The following is a 27269-nucleotide window of genomic DNA, read 5'->3' as shown; positions in this document are numbered from 1 at the left end:
CCCTGGAGCTCCCCTCTTGCTCTAAGCGGCCTTCTCTCAAAGCCCCTAACAGATCACGTATGAGTCTCGTTAAATCTCTTACGGTGCCTGGATGTTCTCGTTTCAGTGCCCGGATGTTGGCTCTCGGTCTCGGCGTGACGTCACCACACTGCCGACAACAGGAGCTAAAGGCATTTCATGCTTAAAAACAGCGCAAGCTAGTTGCATGCGGTATCCTTACACACATATAGTAGTAGCTGCATGTGTTCACGGTATATGCATAGACGTTAGGAAACAGAAGAAATGTTCATCACACTGTCACGTTCAGTGCCATCGCTGGCATGACTGTGAGCTTTATTTACTGCGGCCCTGTTCCAGGGATCTCCTGAGCAGATTCGCCGTCGGATAGATGCGTTTAACCACGCAGTTCTGGAAAAAATATAAGTATAGTCACTTAGTGTCATGTGCGTACCCAGCGCATGCATAGTAAGAAATATATAGCCTGCGGTAGTTCCCGCTGTCAGCGAACCAGAGCGGCTCGCGAGTTTGTAATAGAGGTGCAAGTTAATAATGCTGCTGATTTGTTTCAGAAAGAGCTTTGACCTACCCCACTTTCTGACTGAAAACTTCCTGAACAGCTCTCCAGAATCGGCAAGCTCTTTTCACACTTCTTTAGTAGGCTGTTAAGGTATATTCTACGTGAAACTGAAATATCTGCGTAAGAGCGCAGGATAGCAGTGCCATGGCGGGCTGCATGTCTGTCGAAACATTGTCGACATTGGTAATTTTTTTTAACAACTTTTTTTTTTAACACTACAACGCTGTAGAGCAGATGCTTTGTATTCGTAAAAATGTTACTCGTTTTATTATGTTTGTATGACGTCATACAAAGTGCATTTGTATGACGTCATACAAATGCACTTTCAACTCGTACGGGTGGGTTTGCAGAGGATGGCCTGAACTGAACACTTACAGCCCTCGGGTCTTTCGATCTGGTCTGCCACTCCGAGGTGATATCCGGCAGCTGTCAACAGCGTATTGCGTTGTGGTGTTTGATCACTGCGCCCGCGAACTAATATCGTGTGCAGATGCTTGAGAAAGGGCATGTAATGCGAAGGCAATTTAACCGCTGGTCCTTAAGGGTAACAGAGTGGATTCCAAGAGAACGCAAACGTCGCACGGGGCGGAAGAAAATTAGGTGGGCGGATGAGATTAAGAAATTTGCGGGAATATGGTGGCCGCAGCTGGCGCAGGACAGGGTTAATTGGAGAGACATGGGAGAGGCCTTTGCCCTGCAGTGGGCGTAGTCAGGCTGATGATGATGATGTAGTCGGCTAGAGAAGTTTGCGGAGGGTCGGAGTCGCTCAAGCGCTAAAATTTTGCAGCTTAGGTGTTCAGCGCAGCTTAGATAATTTGTGCGAGTACACCATACATCCTTCTACAACCAACGCAATGCAGGTCTTAGATTGAGGTCCCAAAAGATGTAACTTTTGCTCGCTTCTTTCAGAAAACGTACATAGAGCAAAACACATGTCTAGAACGACCGAACTGTGTGTTCCGCAGCTCCCAAAACCTCTGCGACCAGGAAGGCAAAAAATTGACTACGAAATACTACTAGTTTGACTGCACATGCTTACATCCAGATAATTTTAAACCAAATGTTGTCGCTAGATATCGCACAGTGAGCCCGAAACACACCCAGAACGTGTTCTAGGCAAGCGTTTTGCCCTCTCTACATTTAGGCGCCCTTAAAGGCCGCTGCTTTATACGGAAGCAATGTTTCGTCAGGATTTCATATATATATACTTAGAACTTTCTTGCGTTCCGCCTTTCTTTTATATTAACCACTTATTCAGTGAGCACAAAATTTCATGTTTTACTTAGTTTACTATTTACTCCTTCCCTTTTCACCTTTAGTTCAAAAATGCATCCTCAACTTAGAGTAGGATGTCTGCGGTGTTTCAACGCTGACTAAATTCTCTGACTTTCAGTGAAGCGCTTCAGGCCCCTGGAAGATGTCCTTGTGTCCACTTCAGGAAATGTGCTGGCAATTCAATATGAAAGTACTCCGACAGCATTAGCCTTGACAATCACAAGAGCTGCGCCTGAGCTCACAGTGGCCGAGTGTGTTGCGCCGATAGTGCGTTTGAGGCTGTGTTGCTTTCGTCCATGGCATAGCAATTATGCTTCAAAGATCCTTTGAAATCGGTATAATTTTTTCTCACCATGCGAGTTTTTTTCGAAGCCTAGATTGCATTCTTGGTTCCTGTGTCGCGCAAACTTTTGCAGCGCCATTTGCACATTGTGGTGTTAATGAAAGCGTAGTATTTGAGCTCGTTTCAAATGAAATTGTTTGGTGTCTATAAAAGCTGGACTTGTGACAAAGAGATCCTCGTGGTTGTTCTTTATCTTTCAAAATTTTTTAGGACCTCGAAAAAGAACTATCAAAGTGGGTACCATGCACTACGCATCAAGATGAACACATACTTTGTATATGTGATGCGACCAGCCGCATGTGGTTGTTTATCGTTTTGCTTACTAATCAAATATCTTAAAAAAATGATTACCCTACTAATCGCCCCGCTGATGAACACCACACATTATAAAAAAGAACATCCCCTATTCTGCTGGGTTTCGGTGACGGTTGGCTCCTGTCAAGCAGCCCACGATTACAAACGAATCTTTTCGCATTCACAGCACAGACGTGTTCTTAGGTGCCCTGTAATTTTATGAACTACAACAGAAGCTCACGCCACTGACACAGAGGACAAGTCGATAATACTGCAAAGAGAGAAAAACCAATTCCGATTTGGCTATAACATCAGTCTCACATTTTTAAATAAAACAAAAGATACGCCTCCAAATGTAACTTCATGGTCCGGTGGAGGCCAGAGGCAGCGTAAGCTCCTTGGCTCATTACTACAATCAAAACAACAAAATAATTAAGATAATTAAATGTCTAGCAGTCGCCGAGCTCTCACACAGCTCGGAACGTTAAAGCAGGGAACGTTAAAGGCATTTCGAAACGTACACTTTTAACTGACCCGTGACATGCAGAAGTCATCCCTTCCATTACTATTGTAAGAAGAACTCAAGCCAAAATTATGTAATAGCATAAAAACCCCCGGCAGTACTTCCAAATCTAGCCTAAGAATTTTGTAACGTTCAACTAAAATTATGTAAATACTTTTTACATCTTGAAACTCAAATATCTGTTGCATAATCAAATACTCAAAGTCGAGGAAGTTTATAAATTGCAGTGTTTACTATTTCTCTTGAATAACTATTGTATAATAATCAGTAGATATTATGTGACTAACTTAAATTTTCCAGGCGTGCAACACAAGTATTGTATAATAAACTAAGAAAAGTGTCTACATTTTTATTATTTCCCGGAATTTTCGTTTTATTGTTCGTATTACTGACAAAATTGTACATTTATTTTCATTTTTATTTTAGCTAAATTACACGTGTAAGAATTGGGAACACGACCTTTTATGCTTTGCAAATTTAATTTTTTTTTTCATTGCCTCGTGCCTCATTATTGATTTTAAATCGAATTAAGCCTATTGTTCCATAGGTAATGCGGGCCGGGCAATTTTTATATTACTTTGTTTCATTGCCCGCTACCTAACGAATGTAAGCTGATGCGCTCCAGTGATGACCAGGGCACGAACAAGATACCAAAGAAGCGGGGTGGAGCTTGTTGGGGTCGCCATACATACTTGGAACTGAGCCAGATGCTGCATCGACGGCTTTTCTATGAACTTTATCTGCGAGGGAAGAATATAAAGAGCAACGGTAAAAGTATAATTTTTCGTTTCCGGAACTATTAATTACGTCAGTAACAAACAAAGCTCCGGAAGAGAGATGGTGTTCGCTACCACCGTAGATTGCCGCTGTCGCTACGCGCGCGCCGTGGCAACCACTAATTGCAGGTTAGAACACGGGACTCGCTGTTGTGACAGCGGGCTGGGGCTTCAGATATTTACTTTAACGCCGCAAGGTTTCATTAGTGTTAATAAGCTTCTCTTCGTGACAACTAAGCATTTTTCACAACGCATAAATTACGCGTTAGAAGGGTGAACTGCTTTTAAAGGGGCCAATGTTAGTAATTGGTTGCATAATGAGAAGAGCCGGTTGTTGCACAAGTTGCACAGAGGAAACATATTTTAAAAGGTCCAACGTACATCCGTACATTGGGATCAAGAAGAAAGAAACGCGGTATGCAACAAACTGCGCATTGCAAGCAGCACTACATGCAAGTTATAAACCCTGCCCTACACTCTCAGAAAAAAACCGGCCCAGGGGGGAGTAAAGACAACTTTAGTCCTAAAAAGGGCTCTTTAGTCCCTAAATTTGCACACGACACACTCCTTGCCAAAAGTGCGCGCCGTGCGCAAACTCAACGGACTAACTGCCGAGAAAGAGACTAACGGGAGGCGAATCGCAGCACAGCAGCACGCGAAAATTGCGCGAGAAGACCCTGACTGCAATAGTACTCGATTTTTGAAGCGCATGGATGTCGTCTAAGGCCAGTGAGGGCACTGCCGCTGCCTGTGACGAGGCGGATACCCTTTTCCGTGAGAAATAGGCTTCGTGCCACCGAAACGGCTGGCAGCTGTGCAAGTGCATAAACAATTACTACGAACTTCAATACGTGTCAAATGTGAGTTGTAAAAGTTAGGGTTGAGCAAGTACACGTAGTTTCATACCGTTGCCGTTGTTTACGAGCTTATGTGATGCTGTGTAAGTATCGGCGACACTTAGCAGTCAATTCCCTGTCACCGCTCTCCGCCGGTAACAAAAAACGAAGTGAACCATCGCCTTCTACCTTTGTTTTTAACAGGCTGTAATGTGCAGCTGCCAATTGCAAGGAAGAAGACCACCTTATACGCAAAAAAAGAAACAAAAAGAAAACCACTGTTGTGGTTGTGAAGTACCGGCCGTAATGTATACACAGTTCAGCACTTCTTTTTTGGCCAAAACGTGATTTAGACCGTTGTGCGTGCGCATTAAAGCTTACCGCAGGTTTTTTCAAAAGCATATAACACCAAAACCACCACACTGTGATAACAATTTGAGCGGTACAGACAGACCGTGTGTGTGTTTCGCATACAGGGCTTTTATTTTCTACCGTGGACTGTCCTCTGTGGTGGCGTAGTCATATCCGCGCTCGGCTCATAATCCAAAGGTTGTCGGTTCGAATCCTGGTGTTTTCATGTATGTTTATTTCTGTTTCCTTTATCGTTGTTATATGTGCGAAGTTCTGTCGGAAACTATCCCGCTATAAATTAGGCTGGAAATCACGCGTCGTTTGCATTTTTTCATTAAATGTCTGCTCCCGGGGACTAACGGTCGCACCCTTTCGAAGGGGACAACAGTTACACCCTTTGCAGTTAGTCCCGAAAAGGACGATTGCCAGTGGCAGGTCAGTTAGTCCACAAAAAGACTAACCTCTCGCCCCCTGTTAGTCCCTTTTTTCTAAGAGTGTATGAAGCGCGGACGCGAGCCGAACACTGAAACCAAACATGGAGCCACCCTACACAACTACGTTGCTCTTCAAAAATAATTGAAAAGTATTTACCTTGAAAACACAAATTAGCTAATCTCTCAACAAAATGTGAAATGAACTGAAAGCGAACAAAAGGCAGTTATCGACGGGCTTCTTGCATTGAGCCACACGACGTTGTCAGAGCTGACCCTTGGATTAGCCCTTTGCACGGATAGTATTGGAGTAAGAGGCGGAAAATATGCAGGTCGGTGACGCATGAAAGCTTGAAACGTCCTTGTCCTCGCAGGGTGGCAACCAAACCGGTCCTGCAGCGTATAGAAACGAGGGCTTCTAAAAAGGCACCGTGTCTAAGAAGCGCACGTTTCTTCGTGCCTGCAATGCATTCCTGAGGCAAGCAAGGCCCCCTCTGGTAAATCCGCCAAGTAGGAAAATATTGTACTGGGGCAACGATTCCTCTGTACGGAGCGTTAAAGCAGGGGTGGCAGTGGTCATCTGCTTAAAGGCTGTCTGCTGTTAGTCATACAGTGCTCTGGCACTTCTGGGGACTTTGCTCCGCGTCTTTCACTTTGGCTCGCTTCCCCGCGATGCACCCTCTTGAGCTTGGTTAGTTGCCTCAACTAACAAGGGAGGGCGCCGGCGTCGCAGCGCCACGAGCGCCACGGATGCCGTGATTGCTGCATGCGCGCACGGGGGAGACGGCCCTCTGCAGCTCGGCACCTGGGCCACGCACTGACGCTCACGCGCGACGCTCCGCTCTTCGCCGGCGGGGCGAAAGGCGAAGCCTCGTGGGGAGGAACGTTCTCCCGCGTCCCGTCCCATCCGGCCGCGGAGTATCCCCTGCCCTAGCGTGGGCGAACACGCGCTCGTAACAGTGCTGGCGAGTCGGAAGTCCTCGATTCCTCAGCGTATTTTGCTGCTGGCTTTCATTATTGTTGTTGTAGCAAAGAATGCCTTGTTTGTGTCAGCCACAGTGCCATTCCTTTGTTTCCCTCGTGGTCGGCGTGCGCTCGGTAGCATACGCGAGCACGGGGTGGAGTCCTGCGGTTTTGAACTGTGTCAGCTGCGGTTAAGCGGGGAAAACGTATTTATCTCCCTCGATTAACCCCCCCCCCCCCATACTAAAGTGCCCATGCGCAGTAGGCTCATCGGCTGTGCAACTGAAGGCGTCTTGAAGCACTATTCCTGCCAGGATTTACGTTCATTTCAATCGCACTCCGTCGTACTGCTGCGCCAGGTTGCCTCCGCAGGGCCAAGCTCATAGTAAGGCACATGGTGCCATTTACTGCTGAAAATTTGTAACTAAAACACAGTGCCGTTCTCAGCCGTTTATGTGCGCTGTTTACTCTGCTACAAAAGTTATTGCGAAAGCACTACTACGCTCCTGAAGGGCCTTTTGTGTAGCGGCGGCCGGTAGCCACGCGTGACATTTAGAATGACCTCTGACGTCATTCCGTGCCTAGTGACGTCATAGCGTTACGTCATACCAGGGTGAGAGATGGGCTGCTAAGCAGAGTCGTCGCGATGCGGTGGCCGGTTGCCACGCGTGACCTGTATAGGCGGCGTACTGCGTTCCTTCTGTTGGAGGGGCTGCGCTTTTGCTTTCGCAACCTACCAGGCTTAACCAAAGCTAAGCCCCCGCCAATTTTTTTTCTTTTTTCAGTGCACGGTAGCAGCGTTGACGCTTTCAAAGCGACAGTGTTGTCGTGAATCCATTTTGACGCGTCCGGACGAAGAAGCAGTGCAAATTCCATTACGGAGCGTTTTTCGACGCATTCCGCTCAATGTCAGTGAGTGCATTGAAAACTGCGTGAGCATACAACAACTAGCACGTGGAGTGCAGACGTGCCCTATTAAAATGCACTGTATTTTCCACGAGCTTACGGTGCTTCCGTGCCAGGGGGTCATCGACGCGGCCTGTATGACCACGGTATTAAAGCCAGCAGGGACTGGCAGAAGCCGCTCTGCTATCCTATCCGCAGATACGGCCGCATCTGGAACGTTGGATTCCCTGATTTTTCGAAAGGGTTATGACGTCATCAGCTGAGCCCAATTTGAAAATTTGAAGTCCAGAATGTTCCAGTTCCTTCTATTGAACGCGGAATTGATCAAAGCGTATACAGCGACTCAGGACACCCAGCGAGAGGTTCGTTTTCACCTTGCATCGACAGCTATTTTTGAAGACAGTGAGGGAACTACAATCAGGAAAATAGCCATCCAATTGCAATGACAGGTACTACACTTGAAATGCAAGGCACGAAGAAAAGCGTACCTGTGGAAGCGTCCCTCCGACGCAGCGCACGACACGGCCAGCCTGTGAACGCAGCGAAGTGAACAATCATGAGAGAGTGCAAGCAGCGCGTGTTTGTTCTCCTGCACGCTTCAAGAGAGCGACCTCGGCACTGCCACTGGGCATGCGTCCTCTTTTTTTGAGGCGGTCATTAGGCGTGTGATTGTCTGCGCATCATCTCGAGCGTTCTTAAGCCTTGAAAACCTTCAAAAACTGAGCGCCTAGAAACGCACAGCCTTTTACGTGCCCGTTCGTTGGGGCACTGCTACTCACAGATCCGACGCTTAAGCATATTTCTGAATACTGCTTTGAAATTACTAAACAGCTGTCGGGGTCAGTTATGTTACGGGAACTTGTTAATGAATTTCGGCAATGAATTCTTGGGTGAGTTTGTTTTATTTCCGCAGGCGTTCATCCCGGACAGCGAATAAGCGCTTCGAGTCACAGCTCTCATTTGGTATTCGCCACAAGGTACAACAGGGGACATTTTCTGCTGCAGCTGGATTAGGACAGAATCTTCGGGTGAAATCATTTCTTTGCGTTTCCGCAAATCATGTATAACGAATAAGCTGAGGTTTTCTTCTTCAAAAACAAACGGCTAAGCCTAAGTGTCTTAAATTTTTACCAGGTTAAAAGTTTTGATGACGAGGAAGGCAGGAAAACACGACTGTTTAAAAAAAAGGCGAATAATTCTGCACCATTTTTTAAACATTTATTTTCGCTTGCACAGCTATCTTTAAAACTATAACTGCAAACATTAAGCGGGATGCAGTACTGGCTGAGCGAAAAAAAAGTCAAGTAATTAAAATGATAAGAGGTGCGTAGAAAAGAACATTACTGCACCTTCACTGGAAACCTCTACTAAAGGCAAGCGACATTACATTTATGGATGGGGTTTATATTTCGTGTAGCGAAAACTCTGACAGACAGACATCAGATGAGAGAGTTACACGGGATGAGCTATTATCAGATCCAACTCAAGAATGAAGCGGAAAATATCCCTCAAAGCAGGCCTTCCAGCCAATGGCATCGACCTAGTGTCCAGACGTCGCGGTTGATCCCCTAGCCCGACATAGCGGGTGTCCGGCAGGTTCCACCCGGAAATGGGATTACCCACGATGATATGACAATCGGTCGACGCCATGGGTTGGACGGCCGTGTCTGAAGGATGTTTGCCGCCTCGTTTTTTAGTTGCATCCGACTATCTAAACATCTCTGATCGGGCTATAGCTACTACACTGCTCATTTCTTCACTGTAGCAAAACTGTGCGGTTTTGTTGCTGATGCCTCTATCTAATACGGACACCTTAAACGCAAAAAAGCTATTAGATTTGCCGTGTCACGTAAACATTATCAAGTAGTCGGTGAACAAAGCATTTTTGTGCGATCTTATCTCCATTTCTCCTGACCACAGCACTGAAGCGCACTAAAGCCAAACACTTAGCGTCTTTATTGTGGCTTAAAATACAACTTCTTAACAATCCAAAATAAATCAAAAGTCACGCACATAGCAATTCCCTACATTGCACCGACGCACAAGCGCACAAAATACCGGATCAAGTATTCATACGATCCAAATGCTAGAAAAGCGGGCGGCCTTTGAAGCAAGTTTTCTTTTTTTTGCGCTAAATGCTACAAAGTGCAGTGATGGTTCTGCCAACCAACTGTGCTTTAGGAATGAATATTTGTTTTTGTCTAAGCTGTAACTTTCCTGCTGGCACGGTCTTGGTCAAAGCTGGGCATTTTTCTAAAACAGTAACAACAAAAAGTGAAATAAGAAGTGATATCCAACACAATACTCTGCAACTCAGTGACGATTTATTGTTGTTTAACACTACATTTAAGGTGGGGTTCATCGATGCTTAACGAAGGGGTGAAATGTTCCTTTAAAGAAAGTACACAAAGAATTGACATAAGGTGTCCTGCATGTCAGGCTGTCGTTGCTACAGTAGGACAACTATCTGACGCCATAGGATACTCAGAGTGTTGAAGTCCCAATAGCTATTTCTTTAATGGAGCTGCAATAACGGCATTTGTGTCGTTTATTCTGAAACACTAACCTGACTCCTGACAAGAACGTAACGGGCATTTTTTTTTAAGGTTTCGCACATCACCGCACACTAACGAGCGCGCATTTCGCTTTGATAGCGTTAATGAGGTTACAGCCCCTGATAATGCAGCTAAGCTATTTTTTGTTTTGTATACGCGAGGCAAAATTAAGCACCGCCGAAATATCGGCGAATGCAATGACTGCATTGAAGAAGATGCGTAGTTTTTTAATGGCAAAGGCTCTACAACTAAAGCCCTACGCTGTGGCTTCAAGCGAATGGTATTAGCCACGCCTAAATGGACGCCTCACGCCTGGAAAACATTATCAATCAAAGCCGCGGCACTAGTTTTCGCTTGAGCGGATTCTTGAGCCGCAAGTCAGATATTGCGAAATCTGGCCTGATGGGGAGGACTCATCTCTCTGAACGAATATGGCTGATATGAGCACTCTTTATTTCACTGACGTCGACGAGTCAGAGATGTCTCGTGAACAAATGAATGTTTCTTTATGACTCGGCCTTCTGAAAAACGTTTTGGGTGAGCTAGGACCGCAGGGTGCGGCAGCGTCGACCTAAATTCGGAGTCTAACTTTTTTTTGCCTAAAGGGGGTCGCGAATTGTGGGGTCGACTTACAATCGGCAATATACGGTAGATGAGTGCGACAAATCTGGTGCGAATTGGACAAAGATTACTACTGTGACTACTTATTCTAATGAAAGCTCAGGCATTTCCTGTAAATTTGAAATATAAAGGTTTGGTTTTTGGGGTTTAACGACCCAAAGCCACTCAGACTCCTGAAATATCGACCACCCGGGGTTCTTTAACGTGCACTGACATCGCACACCACAGGGCGTTCTAGAATTTCACCTCCACCAAAATTCAACCGCCGCGGCCTGGATCCAACCCGTATCTTTCGAGTAAGCAGCCAAGCGCCATAACCACTGAGAAACTGCGGCGGCGAAATATAAAAGATATGAGTTATAAAATTAATTCTCATGAAACTTAGAAGCAGTGTTCAGTACGGAGTGGGTTGTACATTTTGGGTCTGTGCCATATGCGAAATTCCTCTTGCGTTTAACAAGAAGCCCTGGAAAGTGCCATTGCCTTAACGTGACCTGCAAGAGCCCGCATGTTTTCACGGAGACGAAGTCTCGCGGTACTTGGTACAAACTGTTCTTAGGTGTCTATCAACTTGCCTGTCTCCACGGGCTTCTGAACAGTGAACAGCAGTAACTTTAGGCAAACTTGAACGGGAGCTCAGTAAACCCAGTTGAAAATGGATCGGTGAGCATTCATTAGACCAGCAAACTACGGCCACGAAGCCGCCATTTTGACTGGCCGGACTTCTACAAGATTGGCGGCTGAAGGCCCAAGCTCGCTCGGCTCAAAAGCAAGTGCTTTGGTGATGTTTCGACGAGCGAATTTGAAATGAAAAATGATGTTTCCAAACGCTTGCCCTGAAGTGATAATAAAACGGCTCGCAATGAGTGCGCAGTCACAGGATCGTATTGCTCGTAGTATTTTATTTAAATTTTACTACGGATCAAAATACGTGGAAAAGAGAGTGGTTCTTGTACAGTCGTGGCCAATCAACTACAGAGCTCATCTTAGTGACAGTTCTGACGCTGTTTCCCTGTCGTCCTCAACTAACATTAGTAATAGGGAACTAAGGAACTACTGCAGCAAACGTCATAATGACACATGTTTACATTTAGAAATCCCTAGCCAGCAAAATCTATGAACCCTGTATGTTCAACGCTTCTTTCGTGGTTCGCTATTTTGCGTTTTCTTTGAAATACTATTCTATGACAGATAATGTTACATCAGCTAGACAACGACCACTCTTTGCTACTTTCAAGGCGATAACCTGCTGGCTTTGAATTGCGTACCCTGTTAGTGAGGCGCCTTGTGCGCTGTTGTTGCTCTAGTCTAAAATAACTGTAAACAGTTAACAGCAGAGCAATTATTTTAGTGAGCGCCATCAACCCTGAATTCGAGCGAACGTGGGCTGCCATCAACCAACGCGCAATCTCAGTTCGTACAACACGCGGCAACGACCTCTAGCCTCTGGTCATTACTCGCAGGCTACGGAGGCAACGGAGGAGCAGCTTTCCATCAACCCACTGAGATCAATAACAGCTTAAACTAAGAGACGCAAAGATTTCTGCAGTTTTCAAGGAAAAAATAATTGCCCTGCTCATGGGTTTAACCTTACACGGAATCAGAACTCTAGGCAACCCATGCATTAACACGTTATTCATTATTCATTTTTTTAATTAGAAGGCTTGCCATTTGGCATAACAATAGGCTGACAGTAAACTAAAGTAGGCCGTAGTAGCCTGATTCATGTTCCTTGATAAACGTAACACCGAAGTAAATATTCATAAACCGGTTGTAAACGAATCTCTTGCTGCAAGCTAGAAAAGTATGGCATAGGCTTGTTCGCGTTTGATTGCAGTCTGATTATAGATGGTATTAAATTCCTCAAATATGATTATCCATGTTTTTCTTGATGAAAAGTTTCGTCATATTTTTGCAGTGTCAAGAATACGGTTACATGTGTTACTGTAATTAAATACCGCGTTTGCCAAAGGTAACCAAACAACGAGATTGTTTCAGGCCGTGTAAAGGAGCGCTTACGGTGTCCCTTAATGCTTGAATCTGTGTAAGGTGAGGAGAACTCTTCTCCTCACCTTTCGAGAAATTTTGGCCTTTAGGGGTGCCGTATGTGTTCTAGTGCACAACTAAGAAACAAACCCCGTTCGCCTTGTTAGTTTTGTTAAAGATGGTACCGGCAGGCGCTCATTTTATGAGAAAACTTAGTTGACAGCATCACCCCGTCAAAATTTCCGTGATAGGAGACAGTACGTAATTGTTCCGATTTAGAAAATTTTCTTCACGTCGCGAGCCCATCGCGGTGGCTGAGTGGTGGGTCCGCTTTGCTACTCTGCACGCGGGCCATGGCGACGGAGTATCGATGGAGGCGAAATATGAAAACACCCGTCAGCTGTGCGATATTAGTGCACGCTAAAGAACCCCAGGTGGCCGAAATTAATTCGGAGCCCTCTACTATGGCGTTCTGCATAATAAAATGTGTTACTATGGGACGTTACGCACCATATTGCATACCATATGTGAGATGAGTACTTGAATGCGCATGAGTGACACACGACCCCAGGGAAACTTAAAAGATAGTTCTGAGCGCGTACATAACTGAGCAGGGCGCTTCGTCATTGGGAAATGTGGCAGGCTTAGTAGCGTCACTGAAACAGAAAGGAACTTAGGTCATATGATGTTATATTCTCGTACGGGTTGCCTGCGTGCGAGATTTTGCTGTAACATTCTTTATAACAAATATGGCACCGACATGTAACAATACCTTCCGATCCCGCATCATATATCATATCGTCGTGGACACAGGTTAAAAATACGAGCACTGAATGTCAGGACCGAACTTTTGTAGCATTCTTTTTTCGAAGAACGATTAACGATTCGAATGCACTGTCTGATGTCAGCGTGTATGGAGCACTGCGAATTTGTGTATATATTATTTGTTTGTGCTTTTCTCCGCAGTTATATATTTTCAGTGGGCTCACATTTTGTATTTTGCTGAAACAGTGTTTCATGTACATACTTCATGTTTGTCAGCGTGTTTCTGCTCCTTTTTTGTGTTGCTTGTGCTCGCCTGTTCTTGGAACCTCGCCGCGAGCATTTGTTTTAATTTCCATTTTTTTCCCAGTGTTGCCACGCGCATTCGGTGAGTTCTATAAGGAACCAGGATGGCAACGTTGGTACAAGCACAGAGATTCCATACACAAGACGAGAGCGTAAACTGTACTTACTTAAATAAATAAATATTTGCTTACTGCAACGCAGAGCGGAGCGGTCGCCATGCCCTTGACCACACGCCCATGAGACGAATGTGTGCTTTATTTGTAATTAAACAGTTGATAATTCCCTAATCACAAAGTCTCTAGATCGGTGTACCGCAAAGAGACACGCTTGGCGCTACTGAAGCAAACATCCACAAAGAGGTTGGGCATACCAGGGGAGGCTTTTGGCAGCGGTTCCTGAATTCGGCGATGGTCAGATTGCCCGTGATGCAGCCAATCACCAGCTTCTCTGCCATGACCTGGTCGAACTGGAAGTGAGCGCCACAAGACTGCGTGCTTAAGCGCGACACCAAGGGTCAGAGAAAGAAGCCGGTCACAAAGCATCCAAGGCGCCCTGATCAATTGAAGAGCAGTAAAAGGAATGAGCGAGAAAAACATGTGCTTCAAAATATGGCTTTAGAAGGCTCGTGAGCGTTATTCATAATTCAGACAGTGGGCTGTGACGAAAAACGACAGTAATTTTGTTCCTTTATACTCCAAAGCTTTGTAATGCCCAAACACTGCGGCTACAATACTGGCGCAATACTGAAAATAACAGGCAGTGAAGCGACATTGAAAATAAAAGAGGCCCAAAAAGAGCACTTGGAATAATAGACCGAGCGTATAATCCAGGGAAAGAATCACAAATAAAGAAAGAATAAAAGAAGGACACCTCTCAAACCAAAAGGGAAAGCCAAGTTTACTAGACATAGACCTCAGAATTCAGTCCTAACTTCTAGATTATTTTACTATTAAAAAGTGATTTCAGTAGAGGAACAATTCACTACCTCGGTAGACACCCATTTCCCGGGGGCGGTTGCGCCAGGAAACTGAGCACGTTTCCAGAACTGTACACGACTCATGACCTGCCATTTTATTTTATCGCGATTACTTCTCAGCGTTGCTGATAGGCGATCCAGCATGACTTTACCCCCTGCCTATGACCCAGAACGGGAACAACGCGGTTAATCGGCTCGTCTCCAAACACATGGAAAGCGGTGGTCTAATCTCCCATTTACAAACTCATGTGTACGGTAGGCTCGTAGAAAGGTCAGTCATGTTCGCACTAGCGAGCGGGGTGTGCAGTCCCAAGAACTGGTCCAACACATCACTTTACTGTGCGAACAGCCCACAAACGCTGGGCGCTTGGTGTAGTGAGACGGTATAAAGAGCTATATTTTTTTATTAACGCTCGCGATAAAAAAACAGGGACTAGAGGGCACTGAGATTTGCGGCGCGGCGCCAGCGCCCAGAAAGCGTGACGAACCGCAGGCGGGCGAGTTTCGCCGGTGCGTCGTAGTTCAGCGCAGTGAATGTGCCTGGTTAGGTTTCTGTACGAAGTTATTTTTTTATATTTGTCGTATTAGGCAGAGTGCAGCGTCGAGTGTGGACCCGGGGGAGTCTCGAGACGACGATGAGATAGTGTGATATGGTAGTGGTAAGCGTGACTCGTGTCGGCTCGGAAGTTCCGAACTGTTATTTATGGGGTAGGCGGTATAGTTGGACGATATACATGCCCCTTCTAAGGTTTACTGGGCGCAAGCCCAGCAAGCCATGAAAGTTAACTTTGGGTGCATTAGCCTAATGACCGGAGAGTCGATTGTCCGAAGTCGAAGTGAACGCTCCACTTTTGGCGAGTTGGTCGACGACGACGTTCCCAAAGGCAGAATATGAAAGTCATCAAAGAAAGCTTAGAAATCATGACATAACACAAAGGAGAGCTCGTTTCATTGCGAATCGAATATGGATTGTAGGGGAAATTCTGTCCGATGCATACCATGCATCACGTACGTTATATTCGTGTGAGATGTCTCGAATAGACAACCAGAAATAGGCGTACGGCCTTTGTCAAAAGTTCAGAGCTGAAGTATGTTTGGTTGTAAACCGTGTAGCGCGGTATTTGTAGCATCCCCCTCCCCACCTTAGAGGTGGGGAGGGGGACGGCACAATTTATTATACCTTCAAGGGGTTCAGAACGCTGGGAATTACCTGGGAACTCAGGTGTATGATGCAATGCTGTGTTGTCCGCACGTCGAAATGTGTTGTTAGCGTTAATAATCATGCATCAGAATTCTGTTTTCAGCAGTCGCAATGTTTTAAATACGATGTGTCTCTTACGTGCAATAAAATTCATAACACTCGGCTTTAGGACACGCCGAGCGAAACGTTTCACCTGTAAGCTGCATGCACTCCAGTGCTGTGAGCGCCTGGTTGACGTCACAGCGTCAACTGTCTGGACGGAGTGTTAAGTGACAAGAAATGAGCAGAGTGGATGAGGGGAAAAAAGTGCTAGTTATTGACATTATAGTCAAAGTCAAGAAGAAATGGGCATAGACAGGGCATTTAATGCTACAGCTAGATAACCGGTGGTCGTTATAGGCAACGGCCTGGATTCCAAGAGGGGCAAGCGTGCCAAGGGGAGGCAGAAAGTTAGCTGGGTGGATGAGATTAGGAAGTTTGCGAAGATAAGGTTGCCGCAACTGGCACAGGAGCGGGTTGATTGCATAAATATGAAAGAGGACTTCGTCTTCCAGTGAGTGTAGTCAGGCTCATGATGATGATGATGATGATGACGTGCAATATGCCACACGTAGGAGAATTGTTGAAAGGGACACTGAGTTTTTGTCCTTTGCACAGTTTTAATGTTACGCTTTTTGCAGTTCTGTTCGCTTTGGTTTAGTGGTGGAAGGCGCATCTGATGAGGAGAAATCAACAGTTGAAATCAGCAGTTGATCGCAAAAACAGCCTGGTGCGGAGATGCCTGTTTCATTTTATTTTATTTTCTAGCTGTTTTGTTTTACTGAAAGATTACTGAAACAAGCTCTATGATACAACCCCCCGCACACGGTTTGTCATACAAGTGACATAAATTACCATAACAAATATCGTACAAAATATATGACAGTTTGTGATGTTATACATTATTTGTGCAGTATTTTATGACAATGCTGGTGTGAGTTTATTGCATCATACAACTTTTTTCAGTACGGAAGTATCCTCTGTAGCGTTATAGTGTGGGAATTAAATGATATGAGTAAAGTTCAATTTTTCATCAGGTTCGCCAATAGCTTAACCTCCATGACTGGAACTTTCTGCTGAGTGATGGAAAAATCGAAATTCTTGAAGTTTCATTTTGCTAGGGTCACACAATTCTTATATACAGTCCTCGCCGAGCCTATGTGCTCCCGCCTTCGGTGCACTGCATGTTTTGGTTGAAAAATGAAGGAAGCCGTGGACGACACCACGGGCATACGACCTTTTTCAATCTGCTTACGCAACTTACGCATTGCGTAATCTGCTTACGCAGTGCGTACTCTTCTGACGGTCCTTCATTTTGCGGAAGAGCCAGAATTCCGATGACTCGAGCTCTGAGTTCCAAAGCGGGCGAGGCAGATTATATTCGCCTTGATGTTTCAACGACTCAGTGCAGATGGAAGTACACAGGTGGTTGAAGTTCACCGCTGCTCAGAGGGACAGCATCAAAATTAGTTGCGCTCCTAGGAAGTACGACATTGAACTTTAATGTTAATACAACTTAGGAAAAATTATCCATCACCTTCTGCAATAAACGTAGGTGGCTTGCATGAAATAAGCAATTAATCGAGCGAAACTAAGCCTGCAAATAGTCCCCAAGCTTCCCCTTTGGTTATCTCAAAACATTTATATAAAATTTCCGGTTTCCTCTACAACTTCACTGCGAGAATTCCAAAAAAATTTCCCGCATTTTCTTCTTTTCCAGGTCGTTCCTTGCTTGGCGTAAGAATTAAATTGGGTTATTAAAAGAAAGCGGTACTTTTCGCGGAAACGATCGCGGTTTCGCTGCTTGAGAAGCTATTAACAGACAGCGGCAGATTTGGTTCTTTTTAAGTAAACTAATTCGCAACTGGCGCGACACGTATGCAGTTCGGCGATAATACAAAAGTTTAATTAATATAGGAGAGGTCGGCCTGGTTATTAGCCTAGCATGTATGTTGTACTATTGCAGTCGCATGACCATGACAGCATTCGCAATAACATTTCCCATTTCGCAGCTCACCGATCGCCCCACGAACCGATTCAGTCCTACCACTCTCCTGCTAATTTTGTGATCTGCAGAATGCATTAAAGGACTACATCTGATTTGGGTAACCGTGAATAAGTACATCGGACAGCTGAAATTTTGGTCTAGCTAGTTACTCTGTATAACTAACGGCAACGAAGAGCGTGGTAAAAGGTTCTCAGCGCTGAGGGCTTCCGGCCCACTACCGCAGGGGTGTTTGCGACTATGGCGGAAGCCCCAGATCGCAGCGCACCATAAGTGGTCGCTCCGAAAACCGCCAACTGAGGAGAGGAGGATAGGAGAACAAAAGGGAAAGAAAACGAGAAGAGAAGCAAATGCGCAGTCCCCTTTCCCTGTTGCCAACAAGTTCTAACTAGAGCATCATTATCACTGGAGTACAAATACGATTAACCGATTTCTTCATTAAGTCCCGATAAGTTTGAACTTTAGGAGCAGTTATGGCTTCTTCTGTACACTCTTTCCATTGGTGATGAGGCTTCAATGCGCGGCCCTCTCTCAAAAATCTGCATTAGAAAGAAACGCTTATTGCCAAAATCGGCAGCAGGAGCTCTTTCTGGCTTCGCACCTCTCATGCTGATCGCAGGCTCAACATTAGTAAAGCTAATTTCAGTTAAGCACATAAAACAACTTTTGAAACGACACCAAGACTCGAACGTTTCAACGACGCCTTCCTCTTTGCCTTGTTTTAGCTGGCGCATGTTCGTTTGTGCAAAGGGCAGGAAGTGTTTTTCTGAGGTTTTCGCGTACTAGCCAGTCAACAATTTTCTTGAGCCTTCTTTCACTGCGTCCTTCATAAACACAGCGACCATTCTTCAGGTTTAGACCAGCTTCTTCGTTCTGTCGTCGAAATGTCTTATCATTTCCATTTAAATTAGCGGTAATAAGTTTAAGACATTTTTAAATTTGTACATCTTTATTTCCTCTTCGTTTGCTTTGCAAGAGCAACGATTGGTATCCGCTGCGCAAGTGTGTCTGCAGCGTAACGATCAATTTTGAATGTTCCATTTATTGCTTTGGTTTTCATCGCAAACGGCAGGAACATGGCATTCTACTTGTTTCGGTAGTGTTAATTTTCCTCTGTCGAATTATTCCGTGTCTTTTCGCTTTGAAGTGTTACTTGGTATACTTTGCTGGCTTCAACTCTGCAGTTTGCAATTTTTCTAACATTTTTTTTTATTTTCTTGGCCTATCGCGCTCACATTTTTGTGAGGCTGGTTTGTATTTATATTTTTTCTCTTTTATTATCCATTTTATTCGCACGTAACCCACTCACCTATGTAAAGCAACCGAGCTCAATGTTTAATAAATAAATAAACAGATAGTTAAATGAATTGTCAATCACTAAAAATAATAAATATTGCAGCTGAATATTACATGCGCAATTATTTTCGCAAATAAATATCCATACACAAGTACATAAAATAAGTACACATGAGGAAAAACAAAGTTAAAATACTATCTACAAAACGCAGCGAATACTTGTTGCGATCTAAACACCTTATTAACAATTTTATTTGTGCGTGCATCTGCTGGTTTCACTTCAAGGTGGAGGAAAATTCCAGAACTATAAATTTCTAAAGCCAACACAAGAAACATGATCCATCGGGAAAGTTCATCGCCAGCAGGATTATGATGTGCTGCGTCAATCAGCTTGGGGACCCTACGTTAGCAGAGGCGGGCAGGACTGCGTACTTATTTGGATATATTTTCTAGGTCTTAGGATAAGAGGTAAACGAAAATCGTACCTTTCCCTTGAAGTGTTCTTCCGCACACTTTGAGGCGCCTTTCGACTCAGTGTCTGTGGCGAAAAAAAAATGAAACAGAGGATACAAACTCATTGTGAGACGTAGTGTGTGCCCTGGGAAACAAACAAACAAACAAACAAACAAACAAACAAACAAACAAACAAACAAACAAACAAACAAACAAACAAACAAACAAACAAACAAACAAAAAAAGAAGCAGACCACACAGGAGGTGTGCATGAATGTTGTTGGTGGAGGTTTATTTTTTCGCTTTTTGAACCACTGCTGTGGGCGGCTGCTGACGCTGCGGTCGTCTAAGCAGCTGCGTTCAACTACACTAGTAAGCATTGCTCCTCCAGCCCCCCCCCCCCCCGGGAAACATTATCGCTACGGCTCTCCTCAGAAGGAAGGCCAACGCTCACAGAATGTCAAATAATGGTGTGCACTCCGAATATGTGTCATGGCTAGCCTGAACCGCCTAAAATGGTTTCTTGCACGAGGGTCGGAAAAGGTAGCTAGTGTGGAAAAGAAATAGAAACACCTAATGTTAGATGTCTTGCCTAATGGAAAACATATCGAATAATAATAAAAGAACACCTTTGTAACACATCGAACTCTCCGACTTTTATTTGTGCTCTGGTTTCTGTACTGAGCAGCTTCAAAGCACTGCTGCATACCTCTGCCATAAGGCACTTGCACCGCGCGCATGCGCAGTAAGCTCGCAGCGCGACGACGGTAGAAGTAAAGCGGCAATGGTGGGCGAAAGCGTTTCATCCAGCGCGTGCGTGCAAATCACGTGCCAAGATAGCATATGACACTGCAGCGCTAAGAGTCGCGGTAAACTAATTCGTCTTTTCTTTACTCGCAGGTTGAATAACTTTATTCCAATGAGGGAAAATCAGGCGCCTAATCAACAATATCGGCGCTGTGTCTCAGAAGTTGGAAGCTTTGACTGAAGATGCCTGATCACTGGCTGCCATCAACGGAGAGTCCGCGGGAACAAGCGTTCATTGAGGTACCTGGAAGCATGGCTAATTTGGAATACCTTGGCCCGCGAAGTACGAAGCAGAGGAGGAATTTGGTCATCTAGAGAAACCACTTGTCCTTGTTGCTTGGCTTCATGTGCAGTGACAGTGATACAACAAGGAGGGCTGTTTTCTCTGCAAGGGCATAACCCTGCATCAATGCACGAATCAAGGCAAATGAAGCCCTGGCATGGCCTCATTGTTTGGCAGCGTATAAAACTTCCACTGGCTTGTTCCTGAAGTGAACCGAAGAGTTGTCCGTCAGCAGCCCCCCTTAGCAGCAGACCTATGGACGAGGAGGCTGTCCAAGTGGGACCCTTCTATATCTCGCTTGAAATTACGTTCATTTAACGACATATCGAGTTTTGGTCCTGACACCTTGGGAAAATTGAACTTAAAAATTAACAGCCTGATTTGGAAAACAGTTACTGCTTCATGGTGTTACTGGATGCAGTCAGTGATTTTCGATGCCGCAAAATAAAGCTCCCTTGCTTAGACCCAAAACATCTCTATTTGGGCCAACATTCATCTGCAACAGCTTTGGAAAGCCCCTGGAGTTTCCCTGCTTTGCTTTAAGGTATTTTCTTTTAAATTAAACTTGTTGCTCGTTCGAATTAATGAAGGCCAAAGCGCAGAAACTGGCGAAGTACTGCTGATTGCTCGCGTTTATTTCTTTTCAGTAGGGGAGTCCAGTAAGAAAAGTCAGACAGGTAAGCTTTTTTTTTTCCACCAGCGGTGCTGGGCTACGAGGCAAAAGGCTCCAACCACAACTTGGCTGGACATCGCGCTTCTTTTGGCTGCCATCACTGTCTAAGGCTGTGTGCTGAAAGAAAACGTTTTCCGTAGGGAGTTTCAAGATTTACTAGATCAGAGATGATTATTAGAAATGACAGGCCCGAATTTGTGTGGCGTACGTGATTTTCACAGTTCAGGCATTTAATACTAAATTGCTCGATTAATCTCTGGACACACGCCCAAACTCTGGGAACTGGGAAAATATGCATTTGCGGTTGGATTGATGTAGTGGGCGACCAAGAAAAATCCCCAACCACTAACATGGCATTCAGAAGGCGTACCAGCGTATCTGAATAGCGTATCGATAATTACTGATGCAGCGGCGCTGTGCGCAACGGGCCACCGGAGAATCTGTTGTATTTGCGCCCTCTATAATGACGAGCGCAAAGACGCGCGATGGAACTGTCTTTGTTTCGCTGTATTAATGTATTAACGTCCTCAGCGCCTTTGATGCCTGTGCCGCATATTTCACAGCAGTGATTGATCCAGGCAGTTTCTAACATACTTAGTCCGAAAAATGTATCCCCTGAAATCTCTCCGAAAGCTTGCAAACATTAATATTAGGCCTAAATTTAGACCGATAATTCTTTGAAAGGAACACATTCCCGAACGCAACTTTATGGATTCATTTTCGCCGTTTATCAGTTGTCTCTGAACCGCAATAAAGTCGACATAAGAAAGTGCCTGCGAAAGCCTGAGGATAGCCTTAGATTTGAAGCGGACAGCTACGAAGGCTTGTAGAAGGATGACTTGCGTACGTTGGACCTCTTGGATGGAGCTTACTTAGCTACATATCTTCAGCGAGGCTGAAGGTGTGGATACTGTCCTCCGCCACCTTCTATGAATAACGAGGATCGGCCCTTGCCGCCCTTAGTACGTGCATTAAGATCATATCACGCACCCAGATATTGACAATAGAAATTGTCTAGACCGCGCAAAAGCCACTTCAACTCCGCCCCCCCCCCCCCCCCCCCCCTCCGCTCCCCACATCTGCCACTGATTATATGGCGGAGGCACATGCGCTGGTGTGCTATTCATCGGCAGCTGAGCCGCATGTTCTTATATGTGGTTGCGTGAACAACTAATTAAACCTAGCGGATCGGCTTTGACGGCGTCTAAAAGAGACAAGTAAAAGGATAGCGAACTTCGCACCTAATTACGCCTTTACAGACTAACACAAACGCAAATAAGTGGCGTGGATTTGCCAGAGTTAGAACATAACACTCGCGCACCAAATGCTGAAAAAACAAACAAACAAAGAATCAACCCTTGTCGCATATGACTTGTGCGGCAAGAGCTGATTTTATCACAGCTGGTTTCTTTCCTGCTTGACTTTTTCCTCGGTTTATTTCTGATTTCTTGTGTTATCTACTTCCCATGATTAGGTGCGCATAAAAATACGGCCTGCGGAGAATAAACTCAGTTCAAAATTTTAGGCTTGCCCGTGAATGTCTCGCGTTATGCACTCTTTGTGTTGTCTGTTCTGGAGTAAGCGCACCCCTATGTCGTTATGAACGACCAACTAGTCTCCTTTAAAGCACTGCTGCCGTCTGTTGGTAGCCAATGACCTCTTAACTTTAACACTTCCAGCCGGCAGTGTTAACTCTGTGTGCATGTACTACCATAAAAAAATGAGATGAATGAAACGAAATAAGTAATTGGCAGAAAGCAAGCGGCAGTCTTAATCGAGCTCAATTGCGGTGACAAAGGGCATGTAGAAGGGTTTTTGGCATTCGGTTACCATTACTAGTAAAGAGTCGGTTAAAGCTAAATCGATCGTGTCATGTTTTTACTTCACTGGCGTCAGGCTAATTCGTCCAATAGTATAGGCCCCTGCAGTAGCACTTCTCCCCAACAATCTGCCGGGTGCGGTGGCGCCAGAAGCGCTTGAACATTGTGCATAGCATTCGTGAGAGCAAGTGCAAGGACGACGAATAGTGTTGTGCAAACGAGACATTTTTATCTATTTGTTATTGTAAACAAAGTCCTGTGAGTTGTAATTACGTAGCATATTAAGAGATGTTTTTCATTACACCTTACGCTGCACTCGTAGCATGCAAAGCTGGGACATGCTTTTTCCAGCGGTTCTTCACCCGTTTAAACTTTACCTTCTTAGCTATACTTGGCATATCAAAGTTTATCTCATTGTCTCACCTCCTTGGCTACCACTACCAGAGAAGGACGTTTTTTTCCACCTACTAGCCCTGCTGACGCAGGTGTCAGCTGGCCACCGATGATAAAGCGACCAAAGGTAGAATCCGGAAAACGCATCGTTACCCATTCTGATGACCCACATTCGTCGGCGGCATGATGTTCGACACACAACAACAAGAGCACCGAGGAAGATTGCGGCGCGTCGGATCCGGTACGCACCCAGGTCGCAGCCGTGCGGAATGGGCTTCTGGCAGTTCGCGATGAGCACGGCGACCGCGGCGACAACCGAGCACGTCCACAGCCTACGGACCACACCGCCGCCGAGCCGCCGCATCGCTCCGCCACCCACGCTCCGGTGCCGCTGCCTAGCCGATGCTACGGTGGCGCCGTTCTTGCAAGGGAGACCACAAACAGCACTGCTATCCGCGCGTGTGCTTCCTTCCTTTCACCCTGCCTGCCTTCCTCTCCTGTCTTTTCCACCGTCGGCGTTGTCTTGTTTAAGCTTTAACCGGGAACACTTGTTGATCATGAACGCGATTTGACCGCATGCAATTACTACTAGCCCTCGCGATATTAACTGAGCACCCGCGTTCGTCCTTTAATCTAGTCTGGCTTCGTGCTCCCACTCTTCCTTATTCTACTCTTCTCCTTTCTCATTTTGTTCTCCCCCTCCCAGTTCTTAATGTTTTGCCCCATCTCGCTTTCTTTGTATTCTCACCCTCACTTTACTCTGCCTGGAATCTCAATTTCCTCGCCAACCTGTTGCTTCTTTTCTGTTGCCTCTTTCGTTTGCTACTTCTGCGAACACCTGATTCCTTTTATATTGCCTCCTCGCTCACGTAATTCACGTTTTTATTTTTGATTTACTGTCTCACTTTCGATCCTTTCAGCCTCCCACCTGGTTACCATTTCCTTCACTCGATCTATAACTAGTATTTCAATCACTTTATTCGGGGCTTCCATATGCATACAGAACCCTTATCAACTCGGCCGTTCTGTCGCCCGCTCTCGGAGAAGGACTGAAAGGAGGAAACAAGAAAGAAAGACGAAAGAACGAAAAATGTAAAGAACCGCAAGGGAACAGAGAAAACTCCGGCGGGAAGCTTCGAAGAATCGCCGCCTATTGAGCGGTCTCCATCGTCTGCCGTCGTTTCAAAAGTGCCTCTGTAAGACGCGCCTGTCAGAGCGATCCTTACTCCGGAGTGGGGAGGCAATTTACGGACGTCAGGTGCGATCCGAGCTACGAACACACACACGACGTATCACGGCTACGGCCGCCCGCGCTGCTCGTACTTGGGTCCCGAGAGGATGAGAGCCGCTCGTAGCGTTTTCTCTTCTTTTTATCAATCCCGAGTGCGATGCTTTTTGCCTCGTTCTACTCGTTTTGATCATTCCTTACGCCGATATCAATTCCACCGTGTGCGCGGAAAACCAGGGAGATTCGTGTATACGACCGGCGTATAAAGTAATTCTTCACCGCGACGTCAGCCAGGGCGCGGCGCGAGCGACGCGCACCGTTTGGAAGACGCGGAAACCTTGTCCTTCAAACGTGTAGCCCTGTTGATCGCACACGGTTTCATTTCTGTCGCGGTGAACGCGAGAGCGATGTGGCATGGATGTCGGTTAGCCGAACGTCTTGAGACGCACGCGCTATCGACCTAAAAGGGTACAAAAACACTTGTGGGACCTGAGTGCATGGAAACGACAGTGTCAGACAGAGCAGCTAGTAAGAAAACTTCTGGCGTCCCGCATCGCTATTTGAGCGCCATACTGACGTAGAATGGATTTCATCGTTGACAGTGTATACCCGTGGAGGTACATGAAACGCTGCACTCTATACGGCACGAAAATAGATTCTTTTTCTACTTCTCGAGAACTATGAACTACACATGCAGCTGCCGCTATGGAGCAGCAAAGCGCGTAAGGGCAGAAAACGCAACTGCAGAGAATGGAAAGCGGGCTACTTCGTCCCCAATATCGGGCCAACAAGAAGCGCTTTGTTCAGGTCGTCGCTGGCTCAGCGCAACACCGCTTAGGTCGTGCAGCACTCGCTGCGGCCCGACGTATGCGCCCTACATAACACACGGCGACGTCTCTGAATGCCCCGATTCTTCCAGGCCATTAATCACTGTCTCATTTTATCGGCGCTTCCTTTTTGTTTCAGGTTTTACGGCGGCTCCTGTCGGACTTTTTCCAAACGCACGGCTCACGACGGTATTGCCCAGGAGAACCGTAAGGCCCGACGAAAGGAAGATTCGGACGCAGAGCGGATGCCCAGAGCAGCTCAGTCCGTGCTCGGGAGCGCAGTTTTTCTCTGTTTGTATTTAGATATCTCTTTATGCCTCTTGGTTCTTCATGCAGGCGCGCTCGTTTTATCCTCTGCCGTTAGGCGGCGCTGCCCGGGGCTGAACGGCACAATATGCGCACTCCATTTTCCCTACAGAAGAAGCGGAAAGGAATAAAGTGCGCCCGACTAAGAGGTAGGCGTTGTTTTTGCGCTCGCTTCTTCCCGAAAAAAAAAAAATGAAGCTTATTTTTCTCGCTCTCTTTATAGCGATGACTGCTATGCTTCGAGTACGGCGCGCTGCTCAAAGCCAGGAAACGGGAGCTAAGACCACGTCCAGTATTCGTTGGGCGAAAAAACGAAAACAAAACACAACAAAAGAGAGAGGGAGAGGGCGGTAGTAAAACACACAAAGCAGTGGGAACCGGTGCACGGAAGCTTTTGTTGCTCGAGTATTCACGGAAGGTGGCGTGATTCGCAATCTTCAAGCGCCTCATTTCTGCCAGAATGCTCTCTGGGCGCGGATGTTTTTTCCAGTGATTTGGCCGGCGCGGGCCGGATGAAAACAGCGCGTGCCTGTGTTTTTTCGTAGCCTGCCTCCGCAACGTCGAGAATCAGCGCGAACGAAAAGAAGGCTTTGAAGAGCGCATAGCTAACAATGCATGAAGCGCGCGTGACGGAGACATGAAGCAGAAACCATGCTGAAGCTACTGCTCTTGATGCGTCAGCGAAAGCGCAGCATGTTGCCCAACGACATAACTCTCGTGGTAGCTAGCCCATAACTGGAACGGCAAAGAATAGATGAGGCAGGAGATCGGGCCAGGTTCTGTCTATAATTGAATTGTTAATAACGGTTGCACATGTATTTGAGTGGTTCACAGGAGTTTCGGTTTCTGGCTTCGGGGGGTTTAACGTCCCGAAGCAACTCAGGCTATGAGGGACGCCATGGTGAAGGGCCCCGGATAAGTTCCTTCTGAAATATGAGTTCAGCCTGTTCTGCCTGGAATGGAAGTCGTTTAGAGATGGGACAACTTGTTTTATGGGGAACAGCAGGCCACTGCAGTGTCATTTCCGTCTAGGTAAGTGGAACTTCCGGGGTGTGCGTGGGTGTGAAGTGGGACCGCAGCATTTTTCTGTCTGCAGTTGCATGAACGTTAAGCATTTCGCCTACGGGGAGCTACATGGTGTTTGCTCATGAAGGTTCGTTGAACACCACATTATGAAACTGACGAAAAGCTACAGGTGCCCGGAGCCTGCTTGTGCTTTCACTTTTTCTTCCGCAAGTATCCCGAGCCATTTGCAGCGCAGAATGACTCCTCGCCGTTAGACAGCGTCGTTCATAAATGCTTTTAAGTTCTTGGTGCGCAGGAATAGCGCCGCTTAGTTGTTCTCTGCACCAGCCTCTTCAGCCCTTTCCCATATCGTCGAGACGTTTCCCATATCGTCGAGAAGTAGCGATTGGTTTTCTTTTCTTTCCGTGACCAATGGTGACGGGTCTCGTTCT

At 45.9% G+C, this 27269-nt stretch overlaps 2 protein-coding genes across 3 annotated transcripts in view; both read right to left on the bottom strand.

Moving 5' to 3' along the window:
* Nucleotides 1-27269, bottom strand: part of LOC149344356 (coiled-coil domain-containing protein AGAP005037) — a 443868-nt gene that overhangs the window by 360925 nt on the left and 55674 nt on the right. The window lies entirely within an intron of this gene.
* Nucleotides 334-23815, bottom strand: LOC149344357 (uncharacterized). The gene is made up of 6 exons (XM_089546285.1): nt 23701-23815; nt 19508-19560; nt 13876-13971; nt 7764-7805; nt 3705-3752; nt 334-408 (listed from the first exon to the last, which is right to left on the bottom strand). Exons 1-6 carry the CDS (start codon nt 23813-23815, stop codon nt 334-336), a joined length of 429 nt encoding a protein of 142 aa, XP_089402411.1.

Source organism: Amblyomma mixtum, chromosome 5, assembly GCF_055824585.1.
Source record: "Amblyomma mixtum isolate Tamu chromosome 5, ASM5582458v1, whole genome shotgun sequence".
Lineage (NCBI taxonomy): Eukaryota > Metazoa > Arthropoda > Arachnida > Ixodida > Ixodidae > Amblyomma > Amblyomma mixtum.
This window is presented reverse-complemented; position numbering and strand designations above follow the sequence as displayed.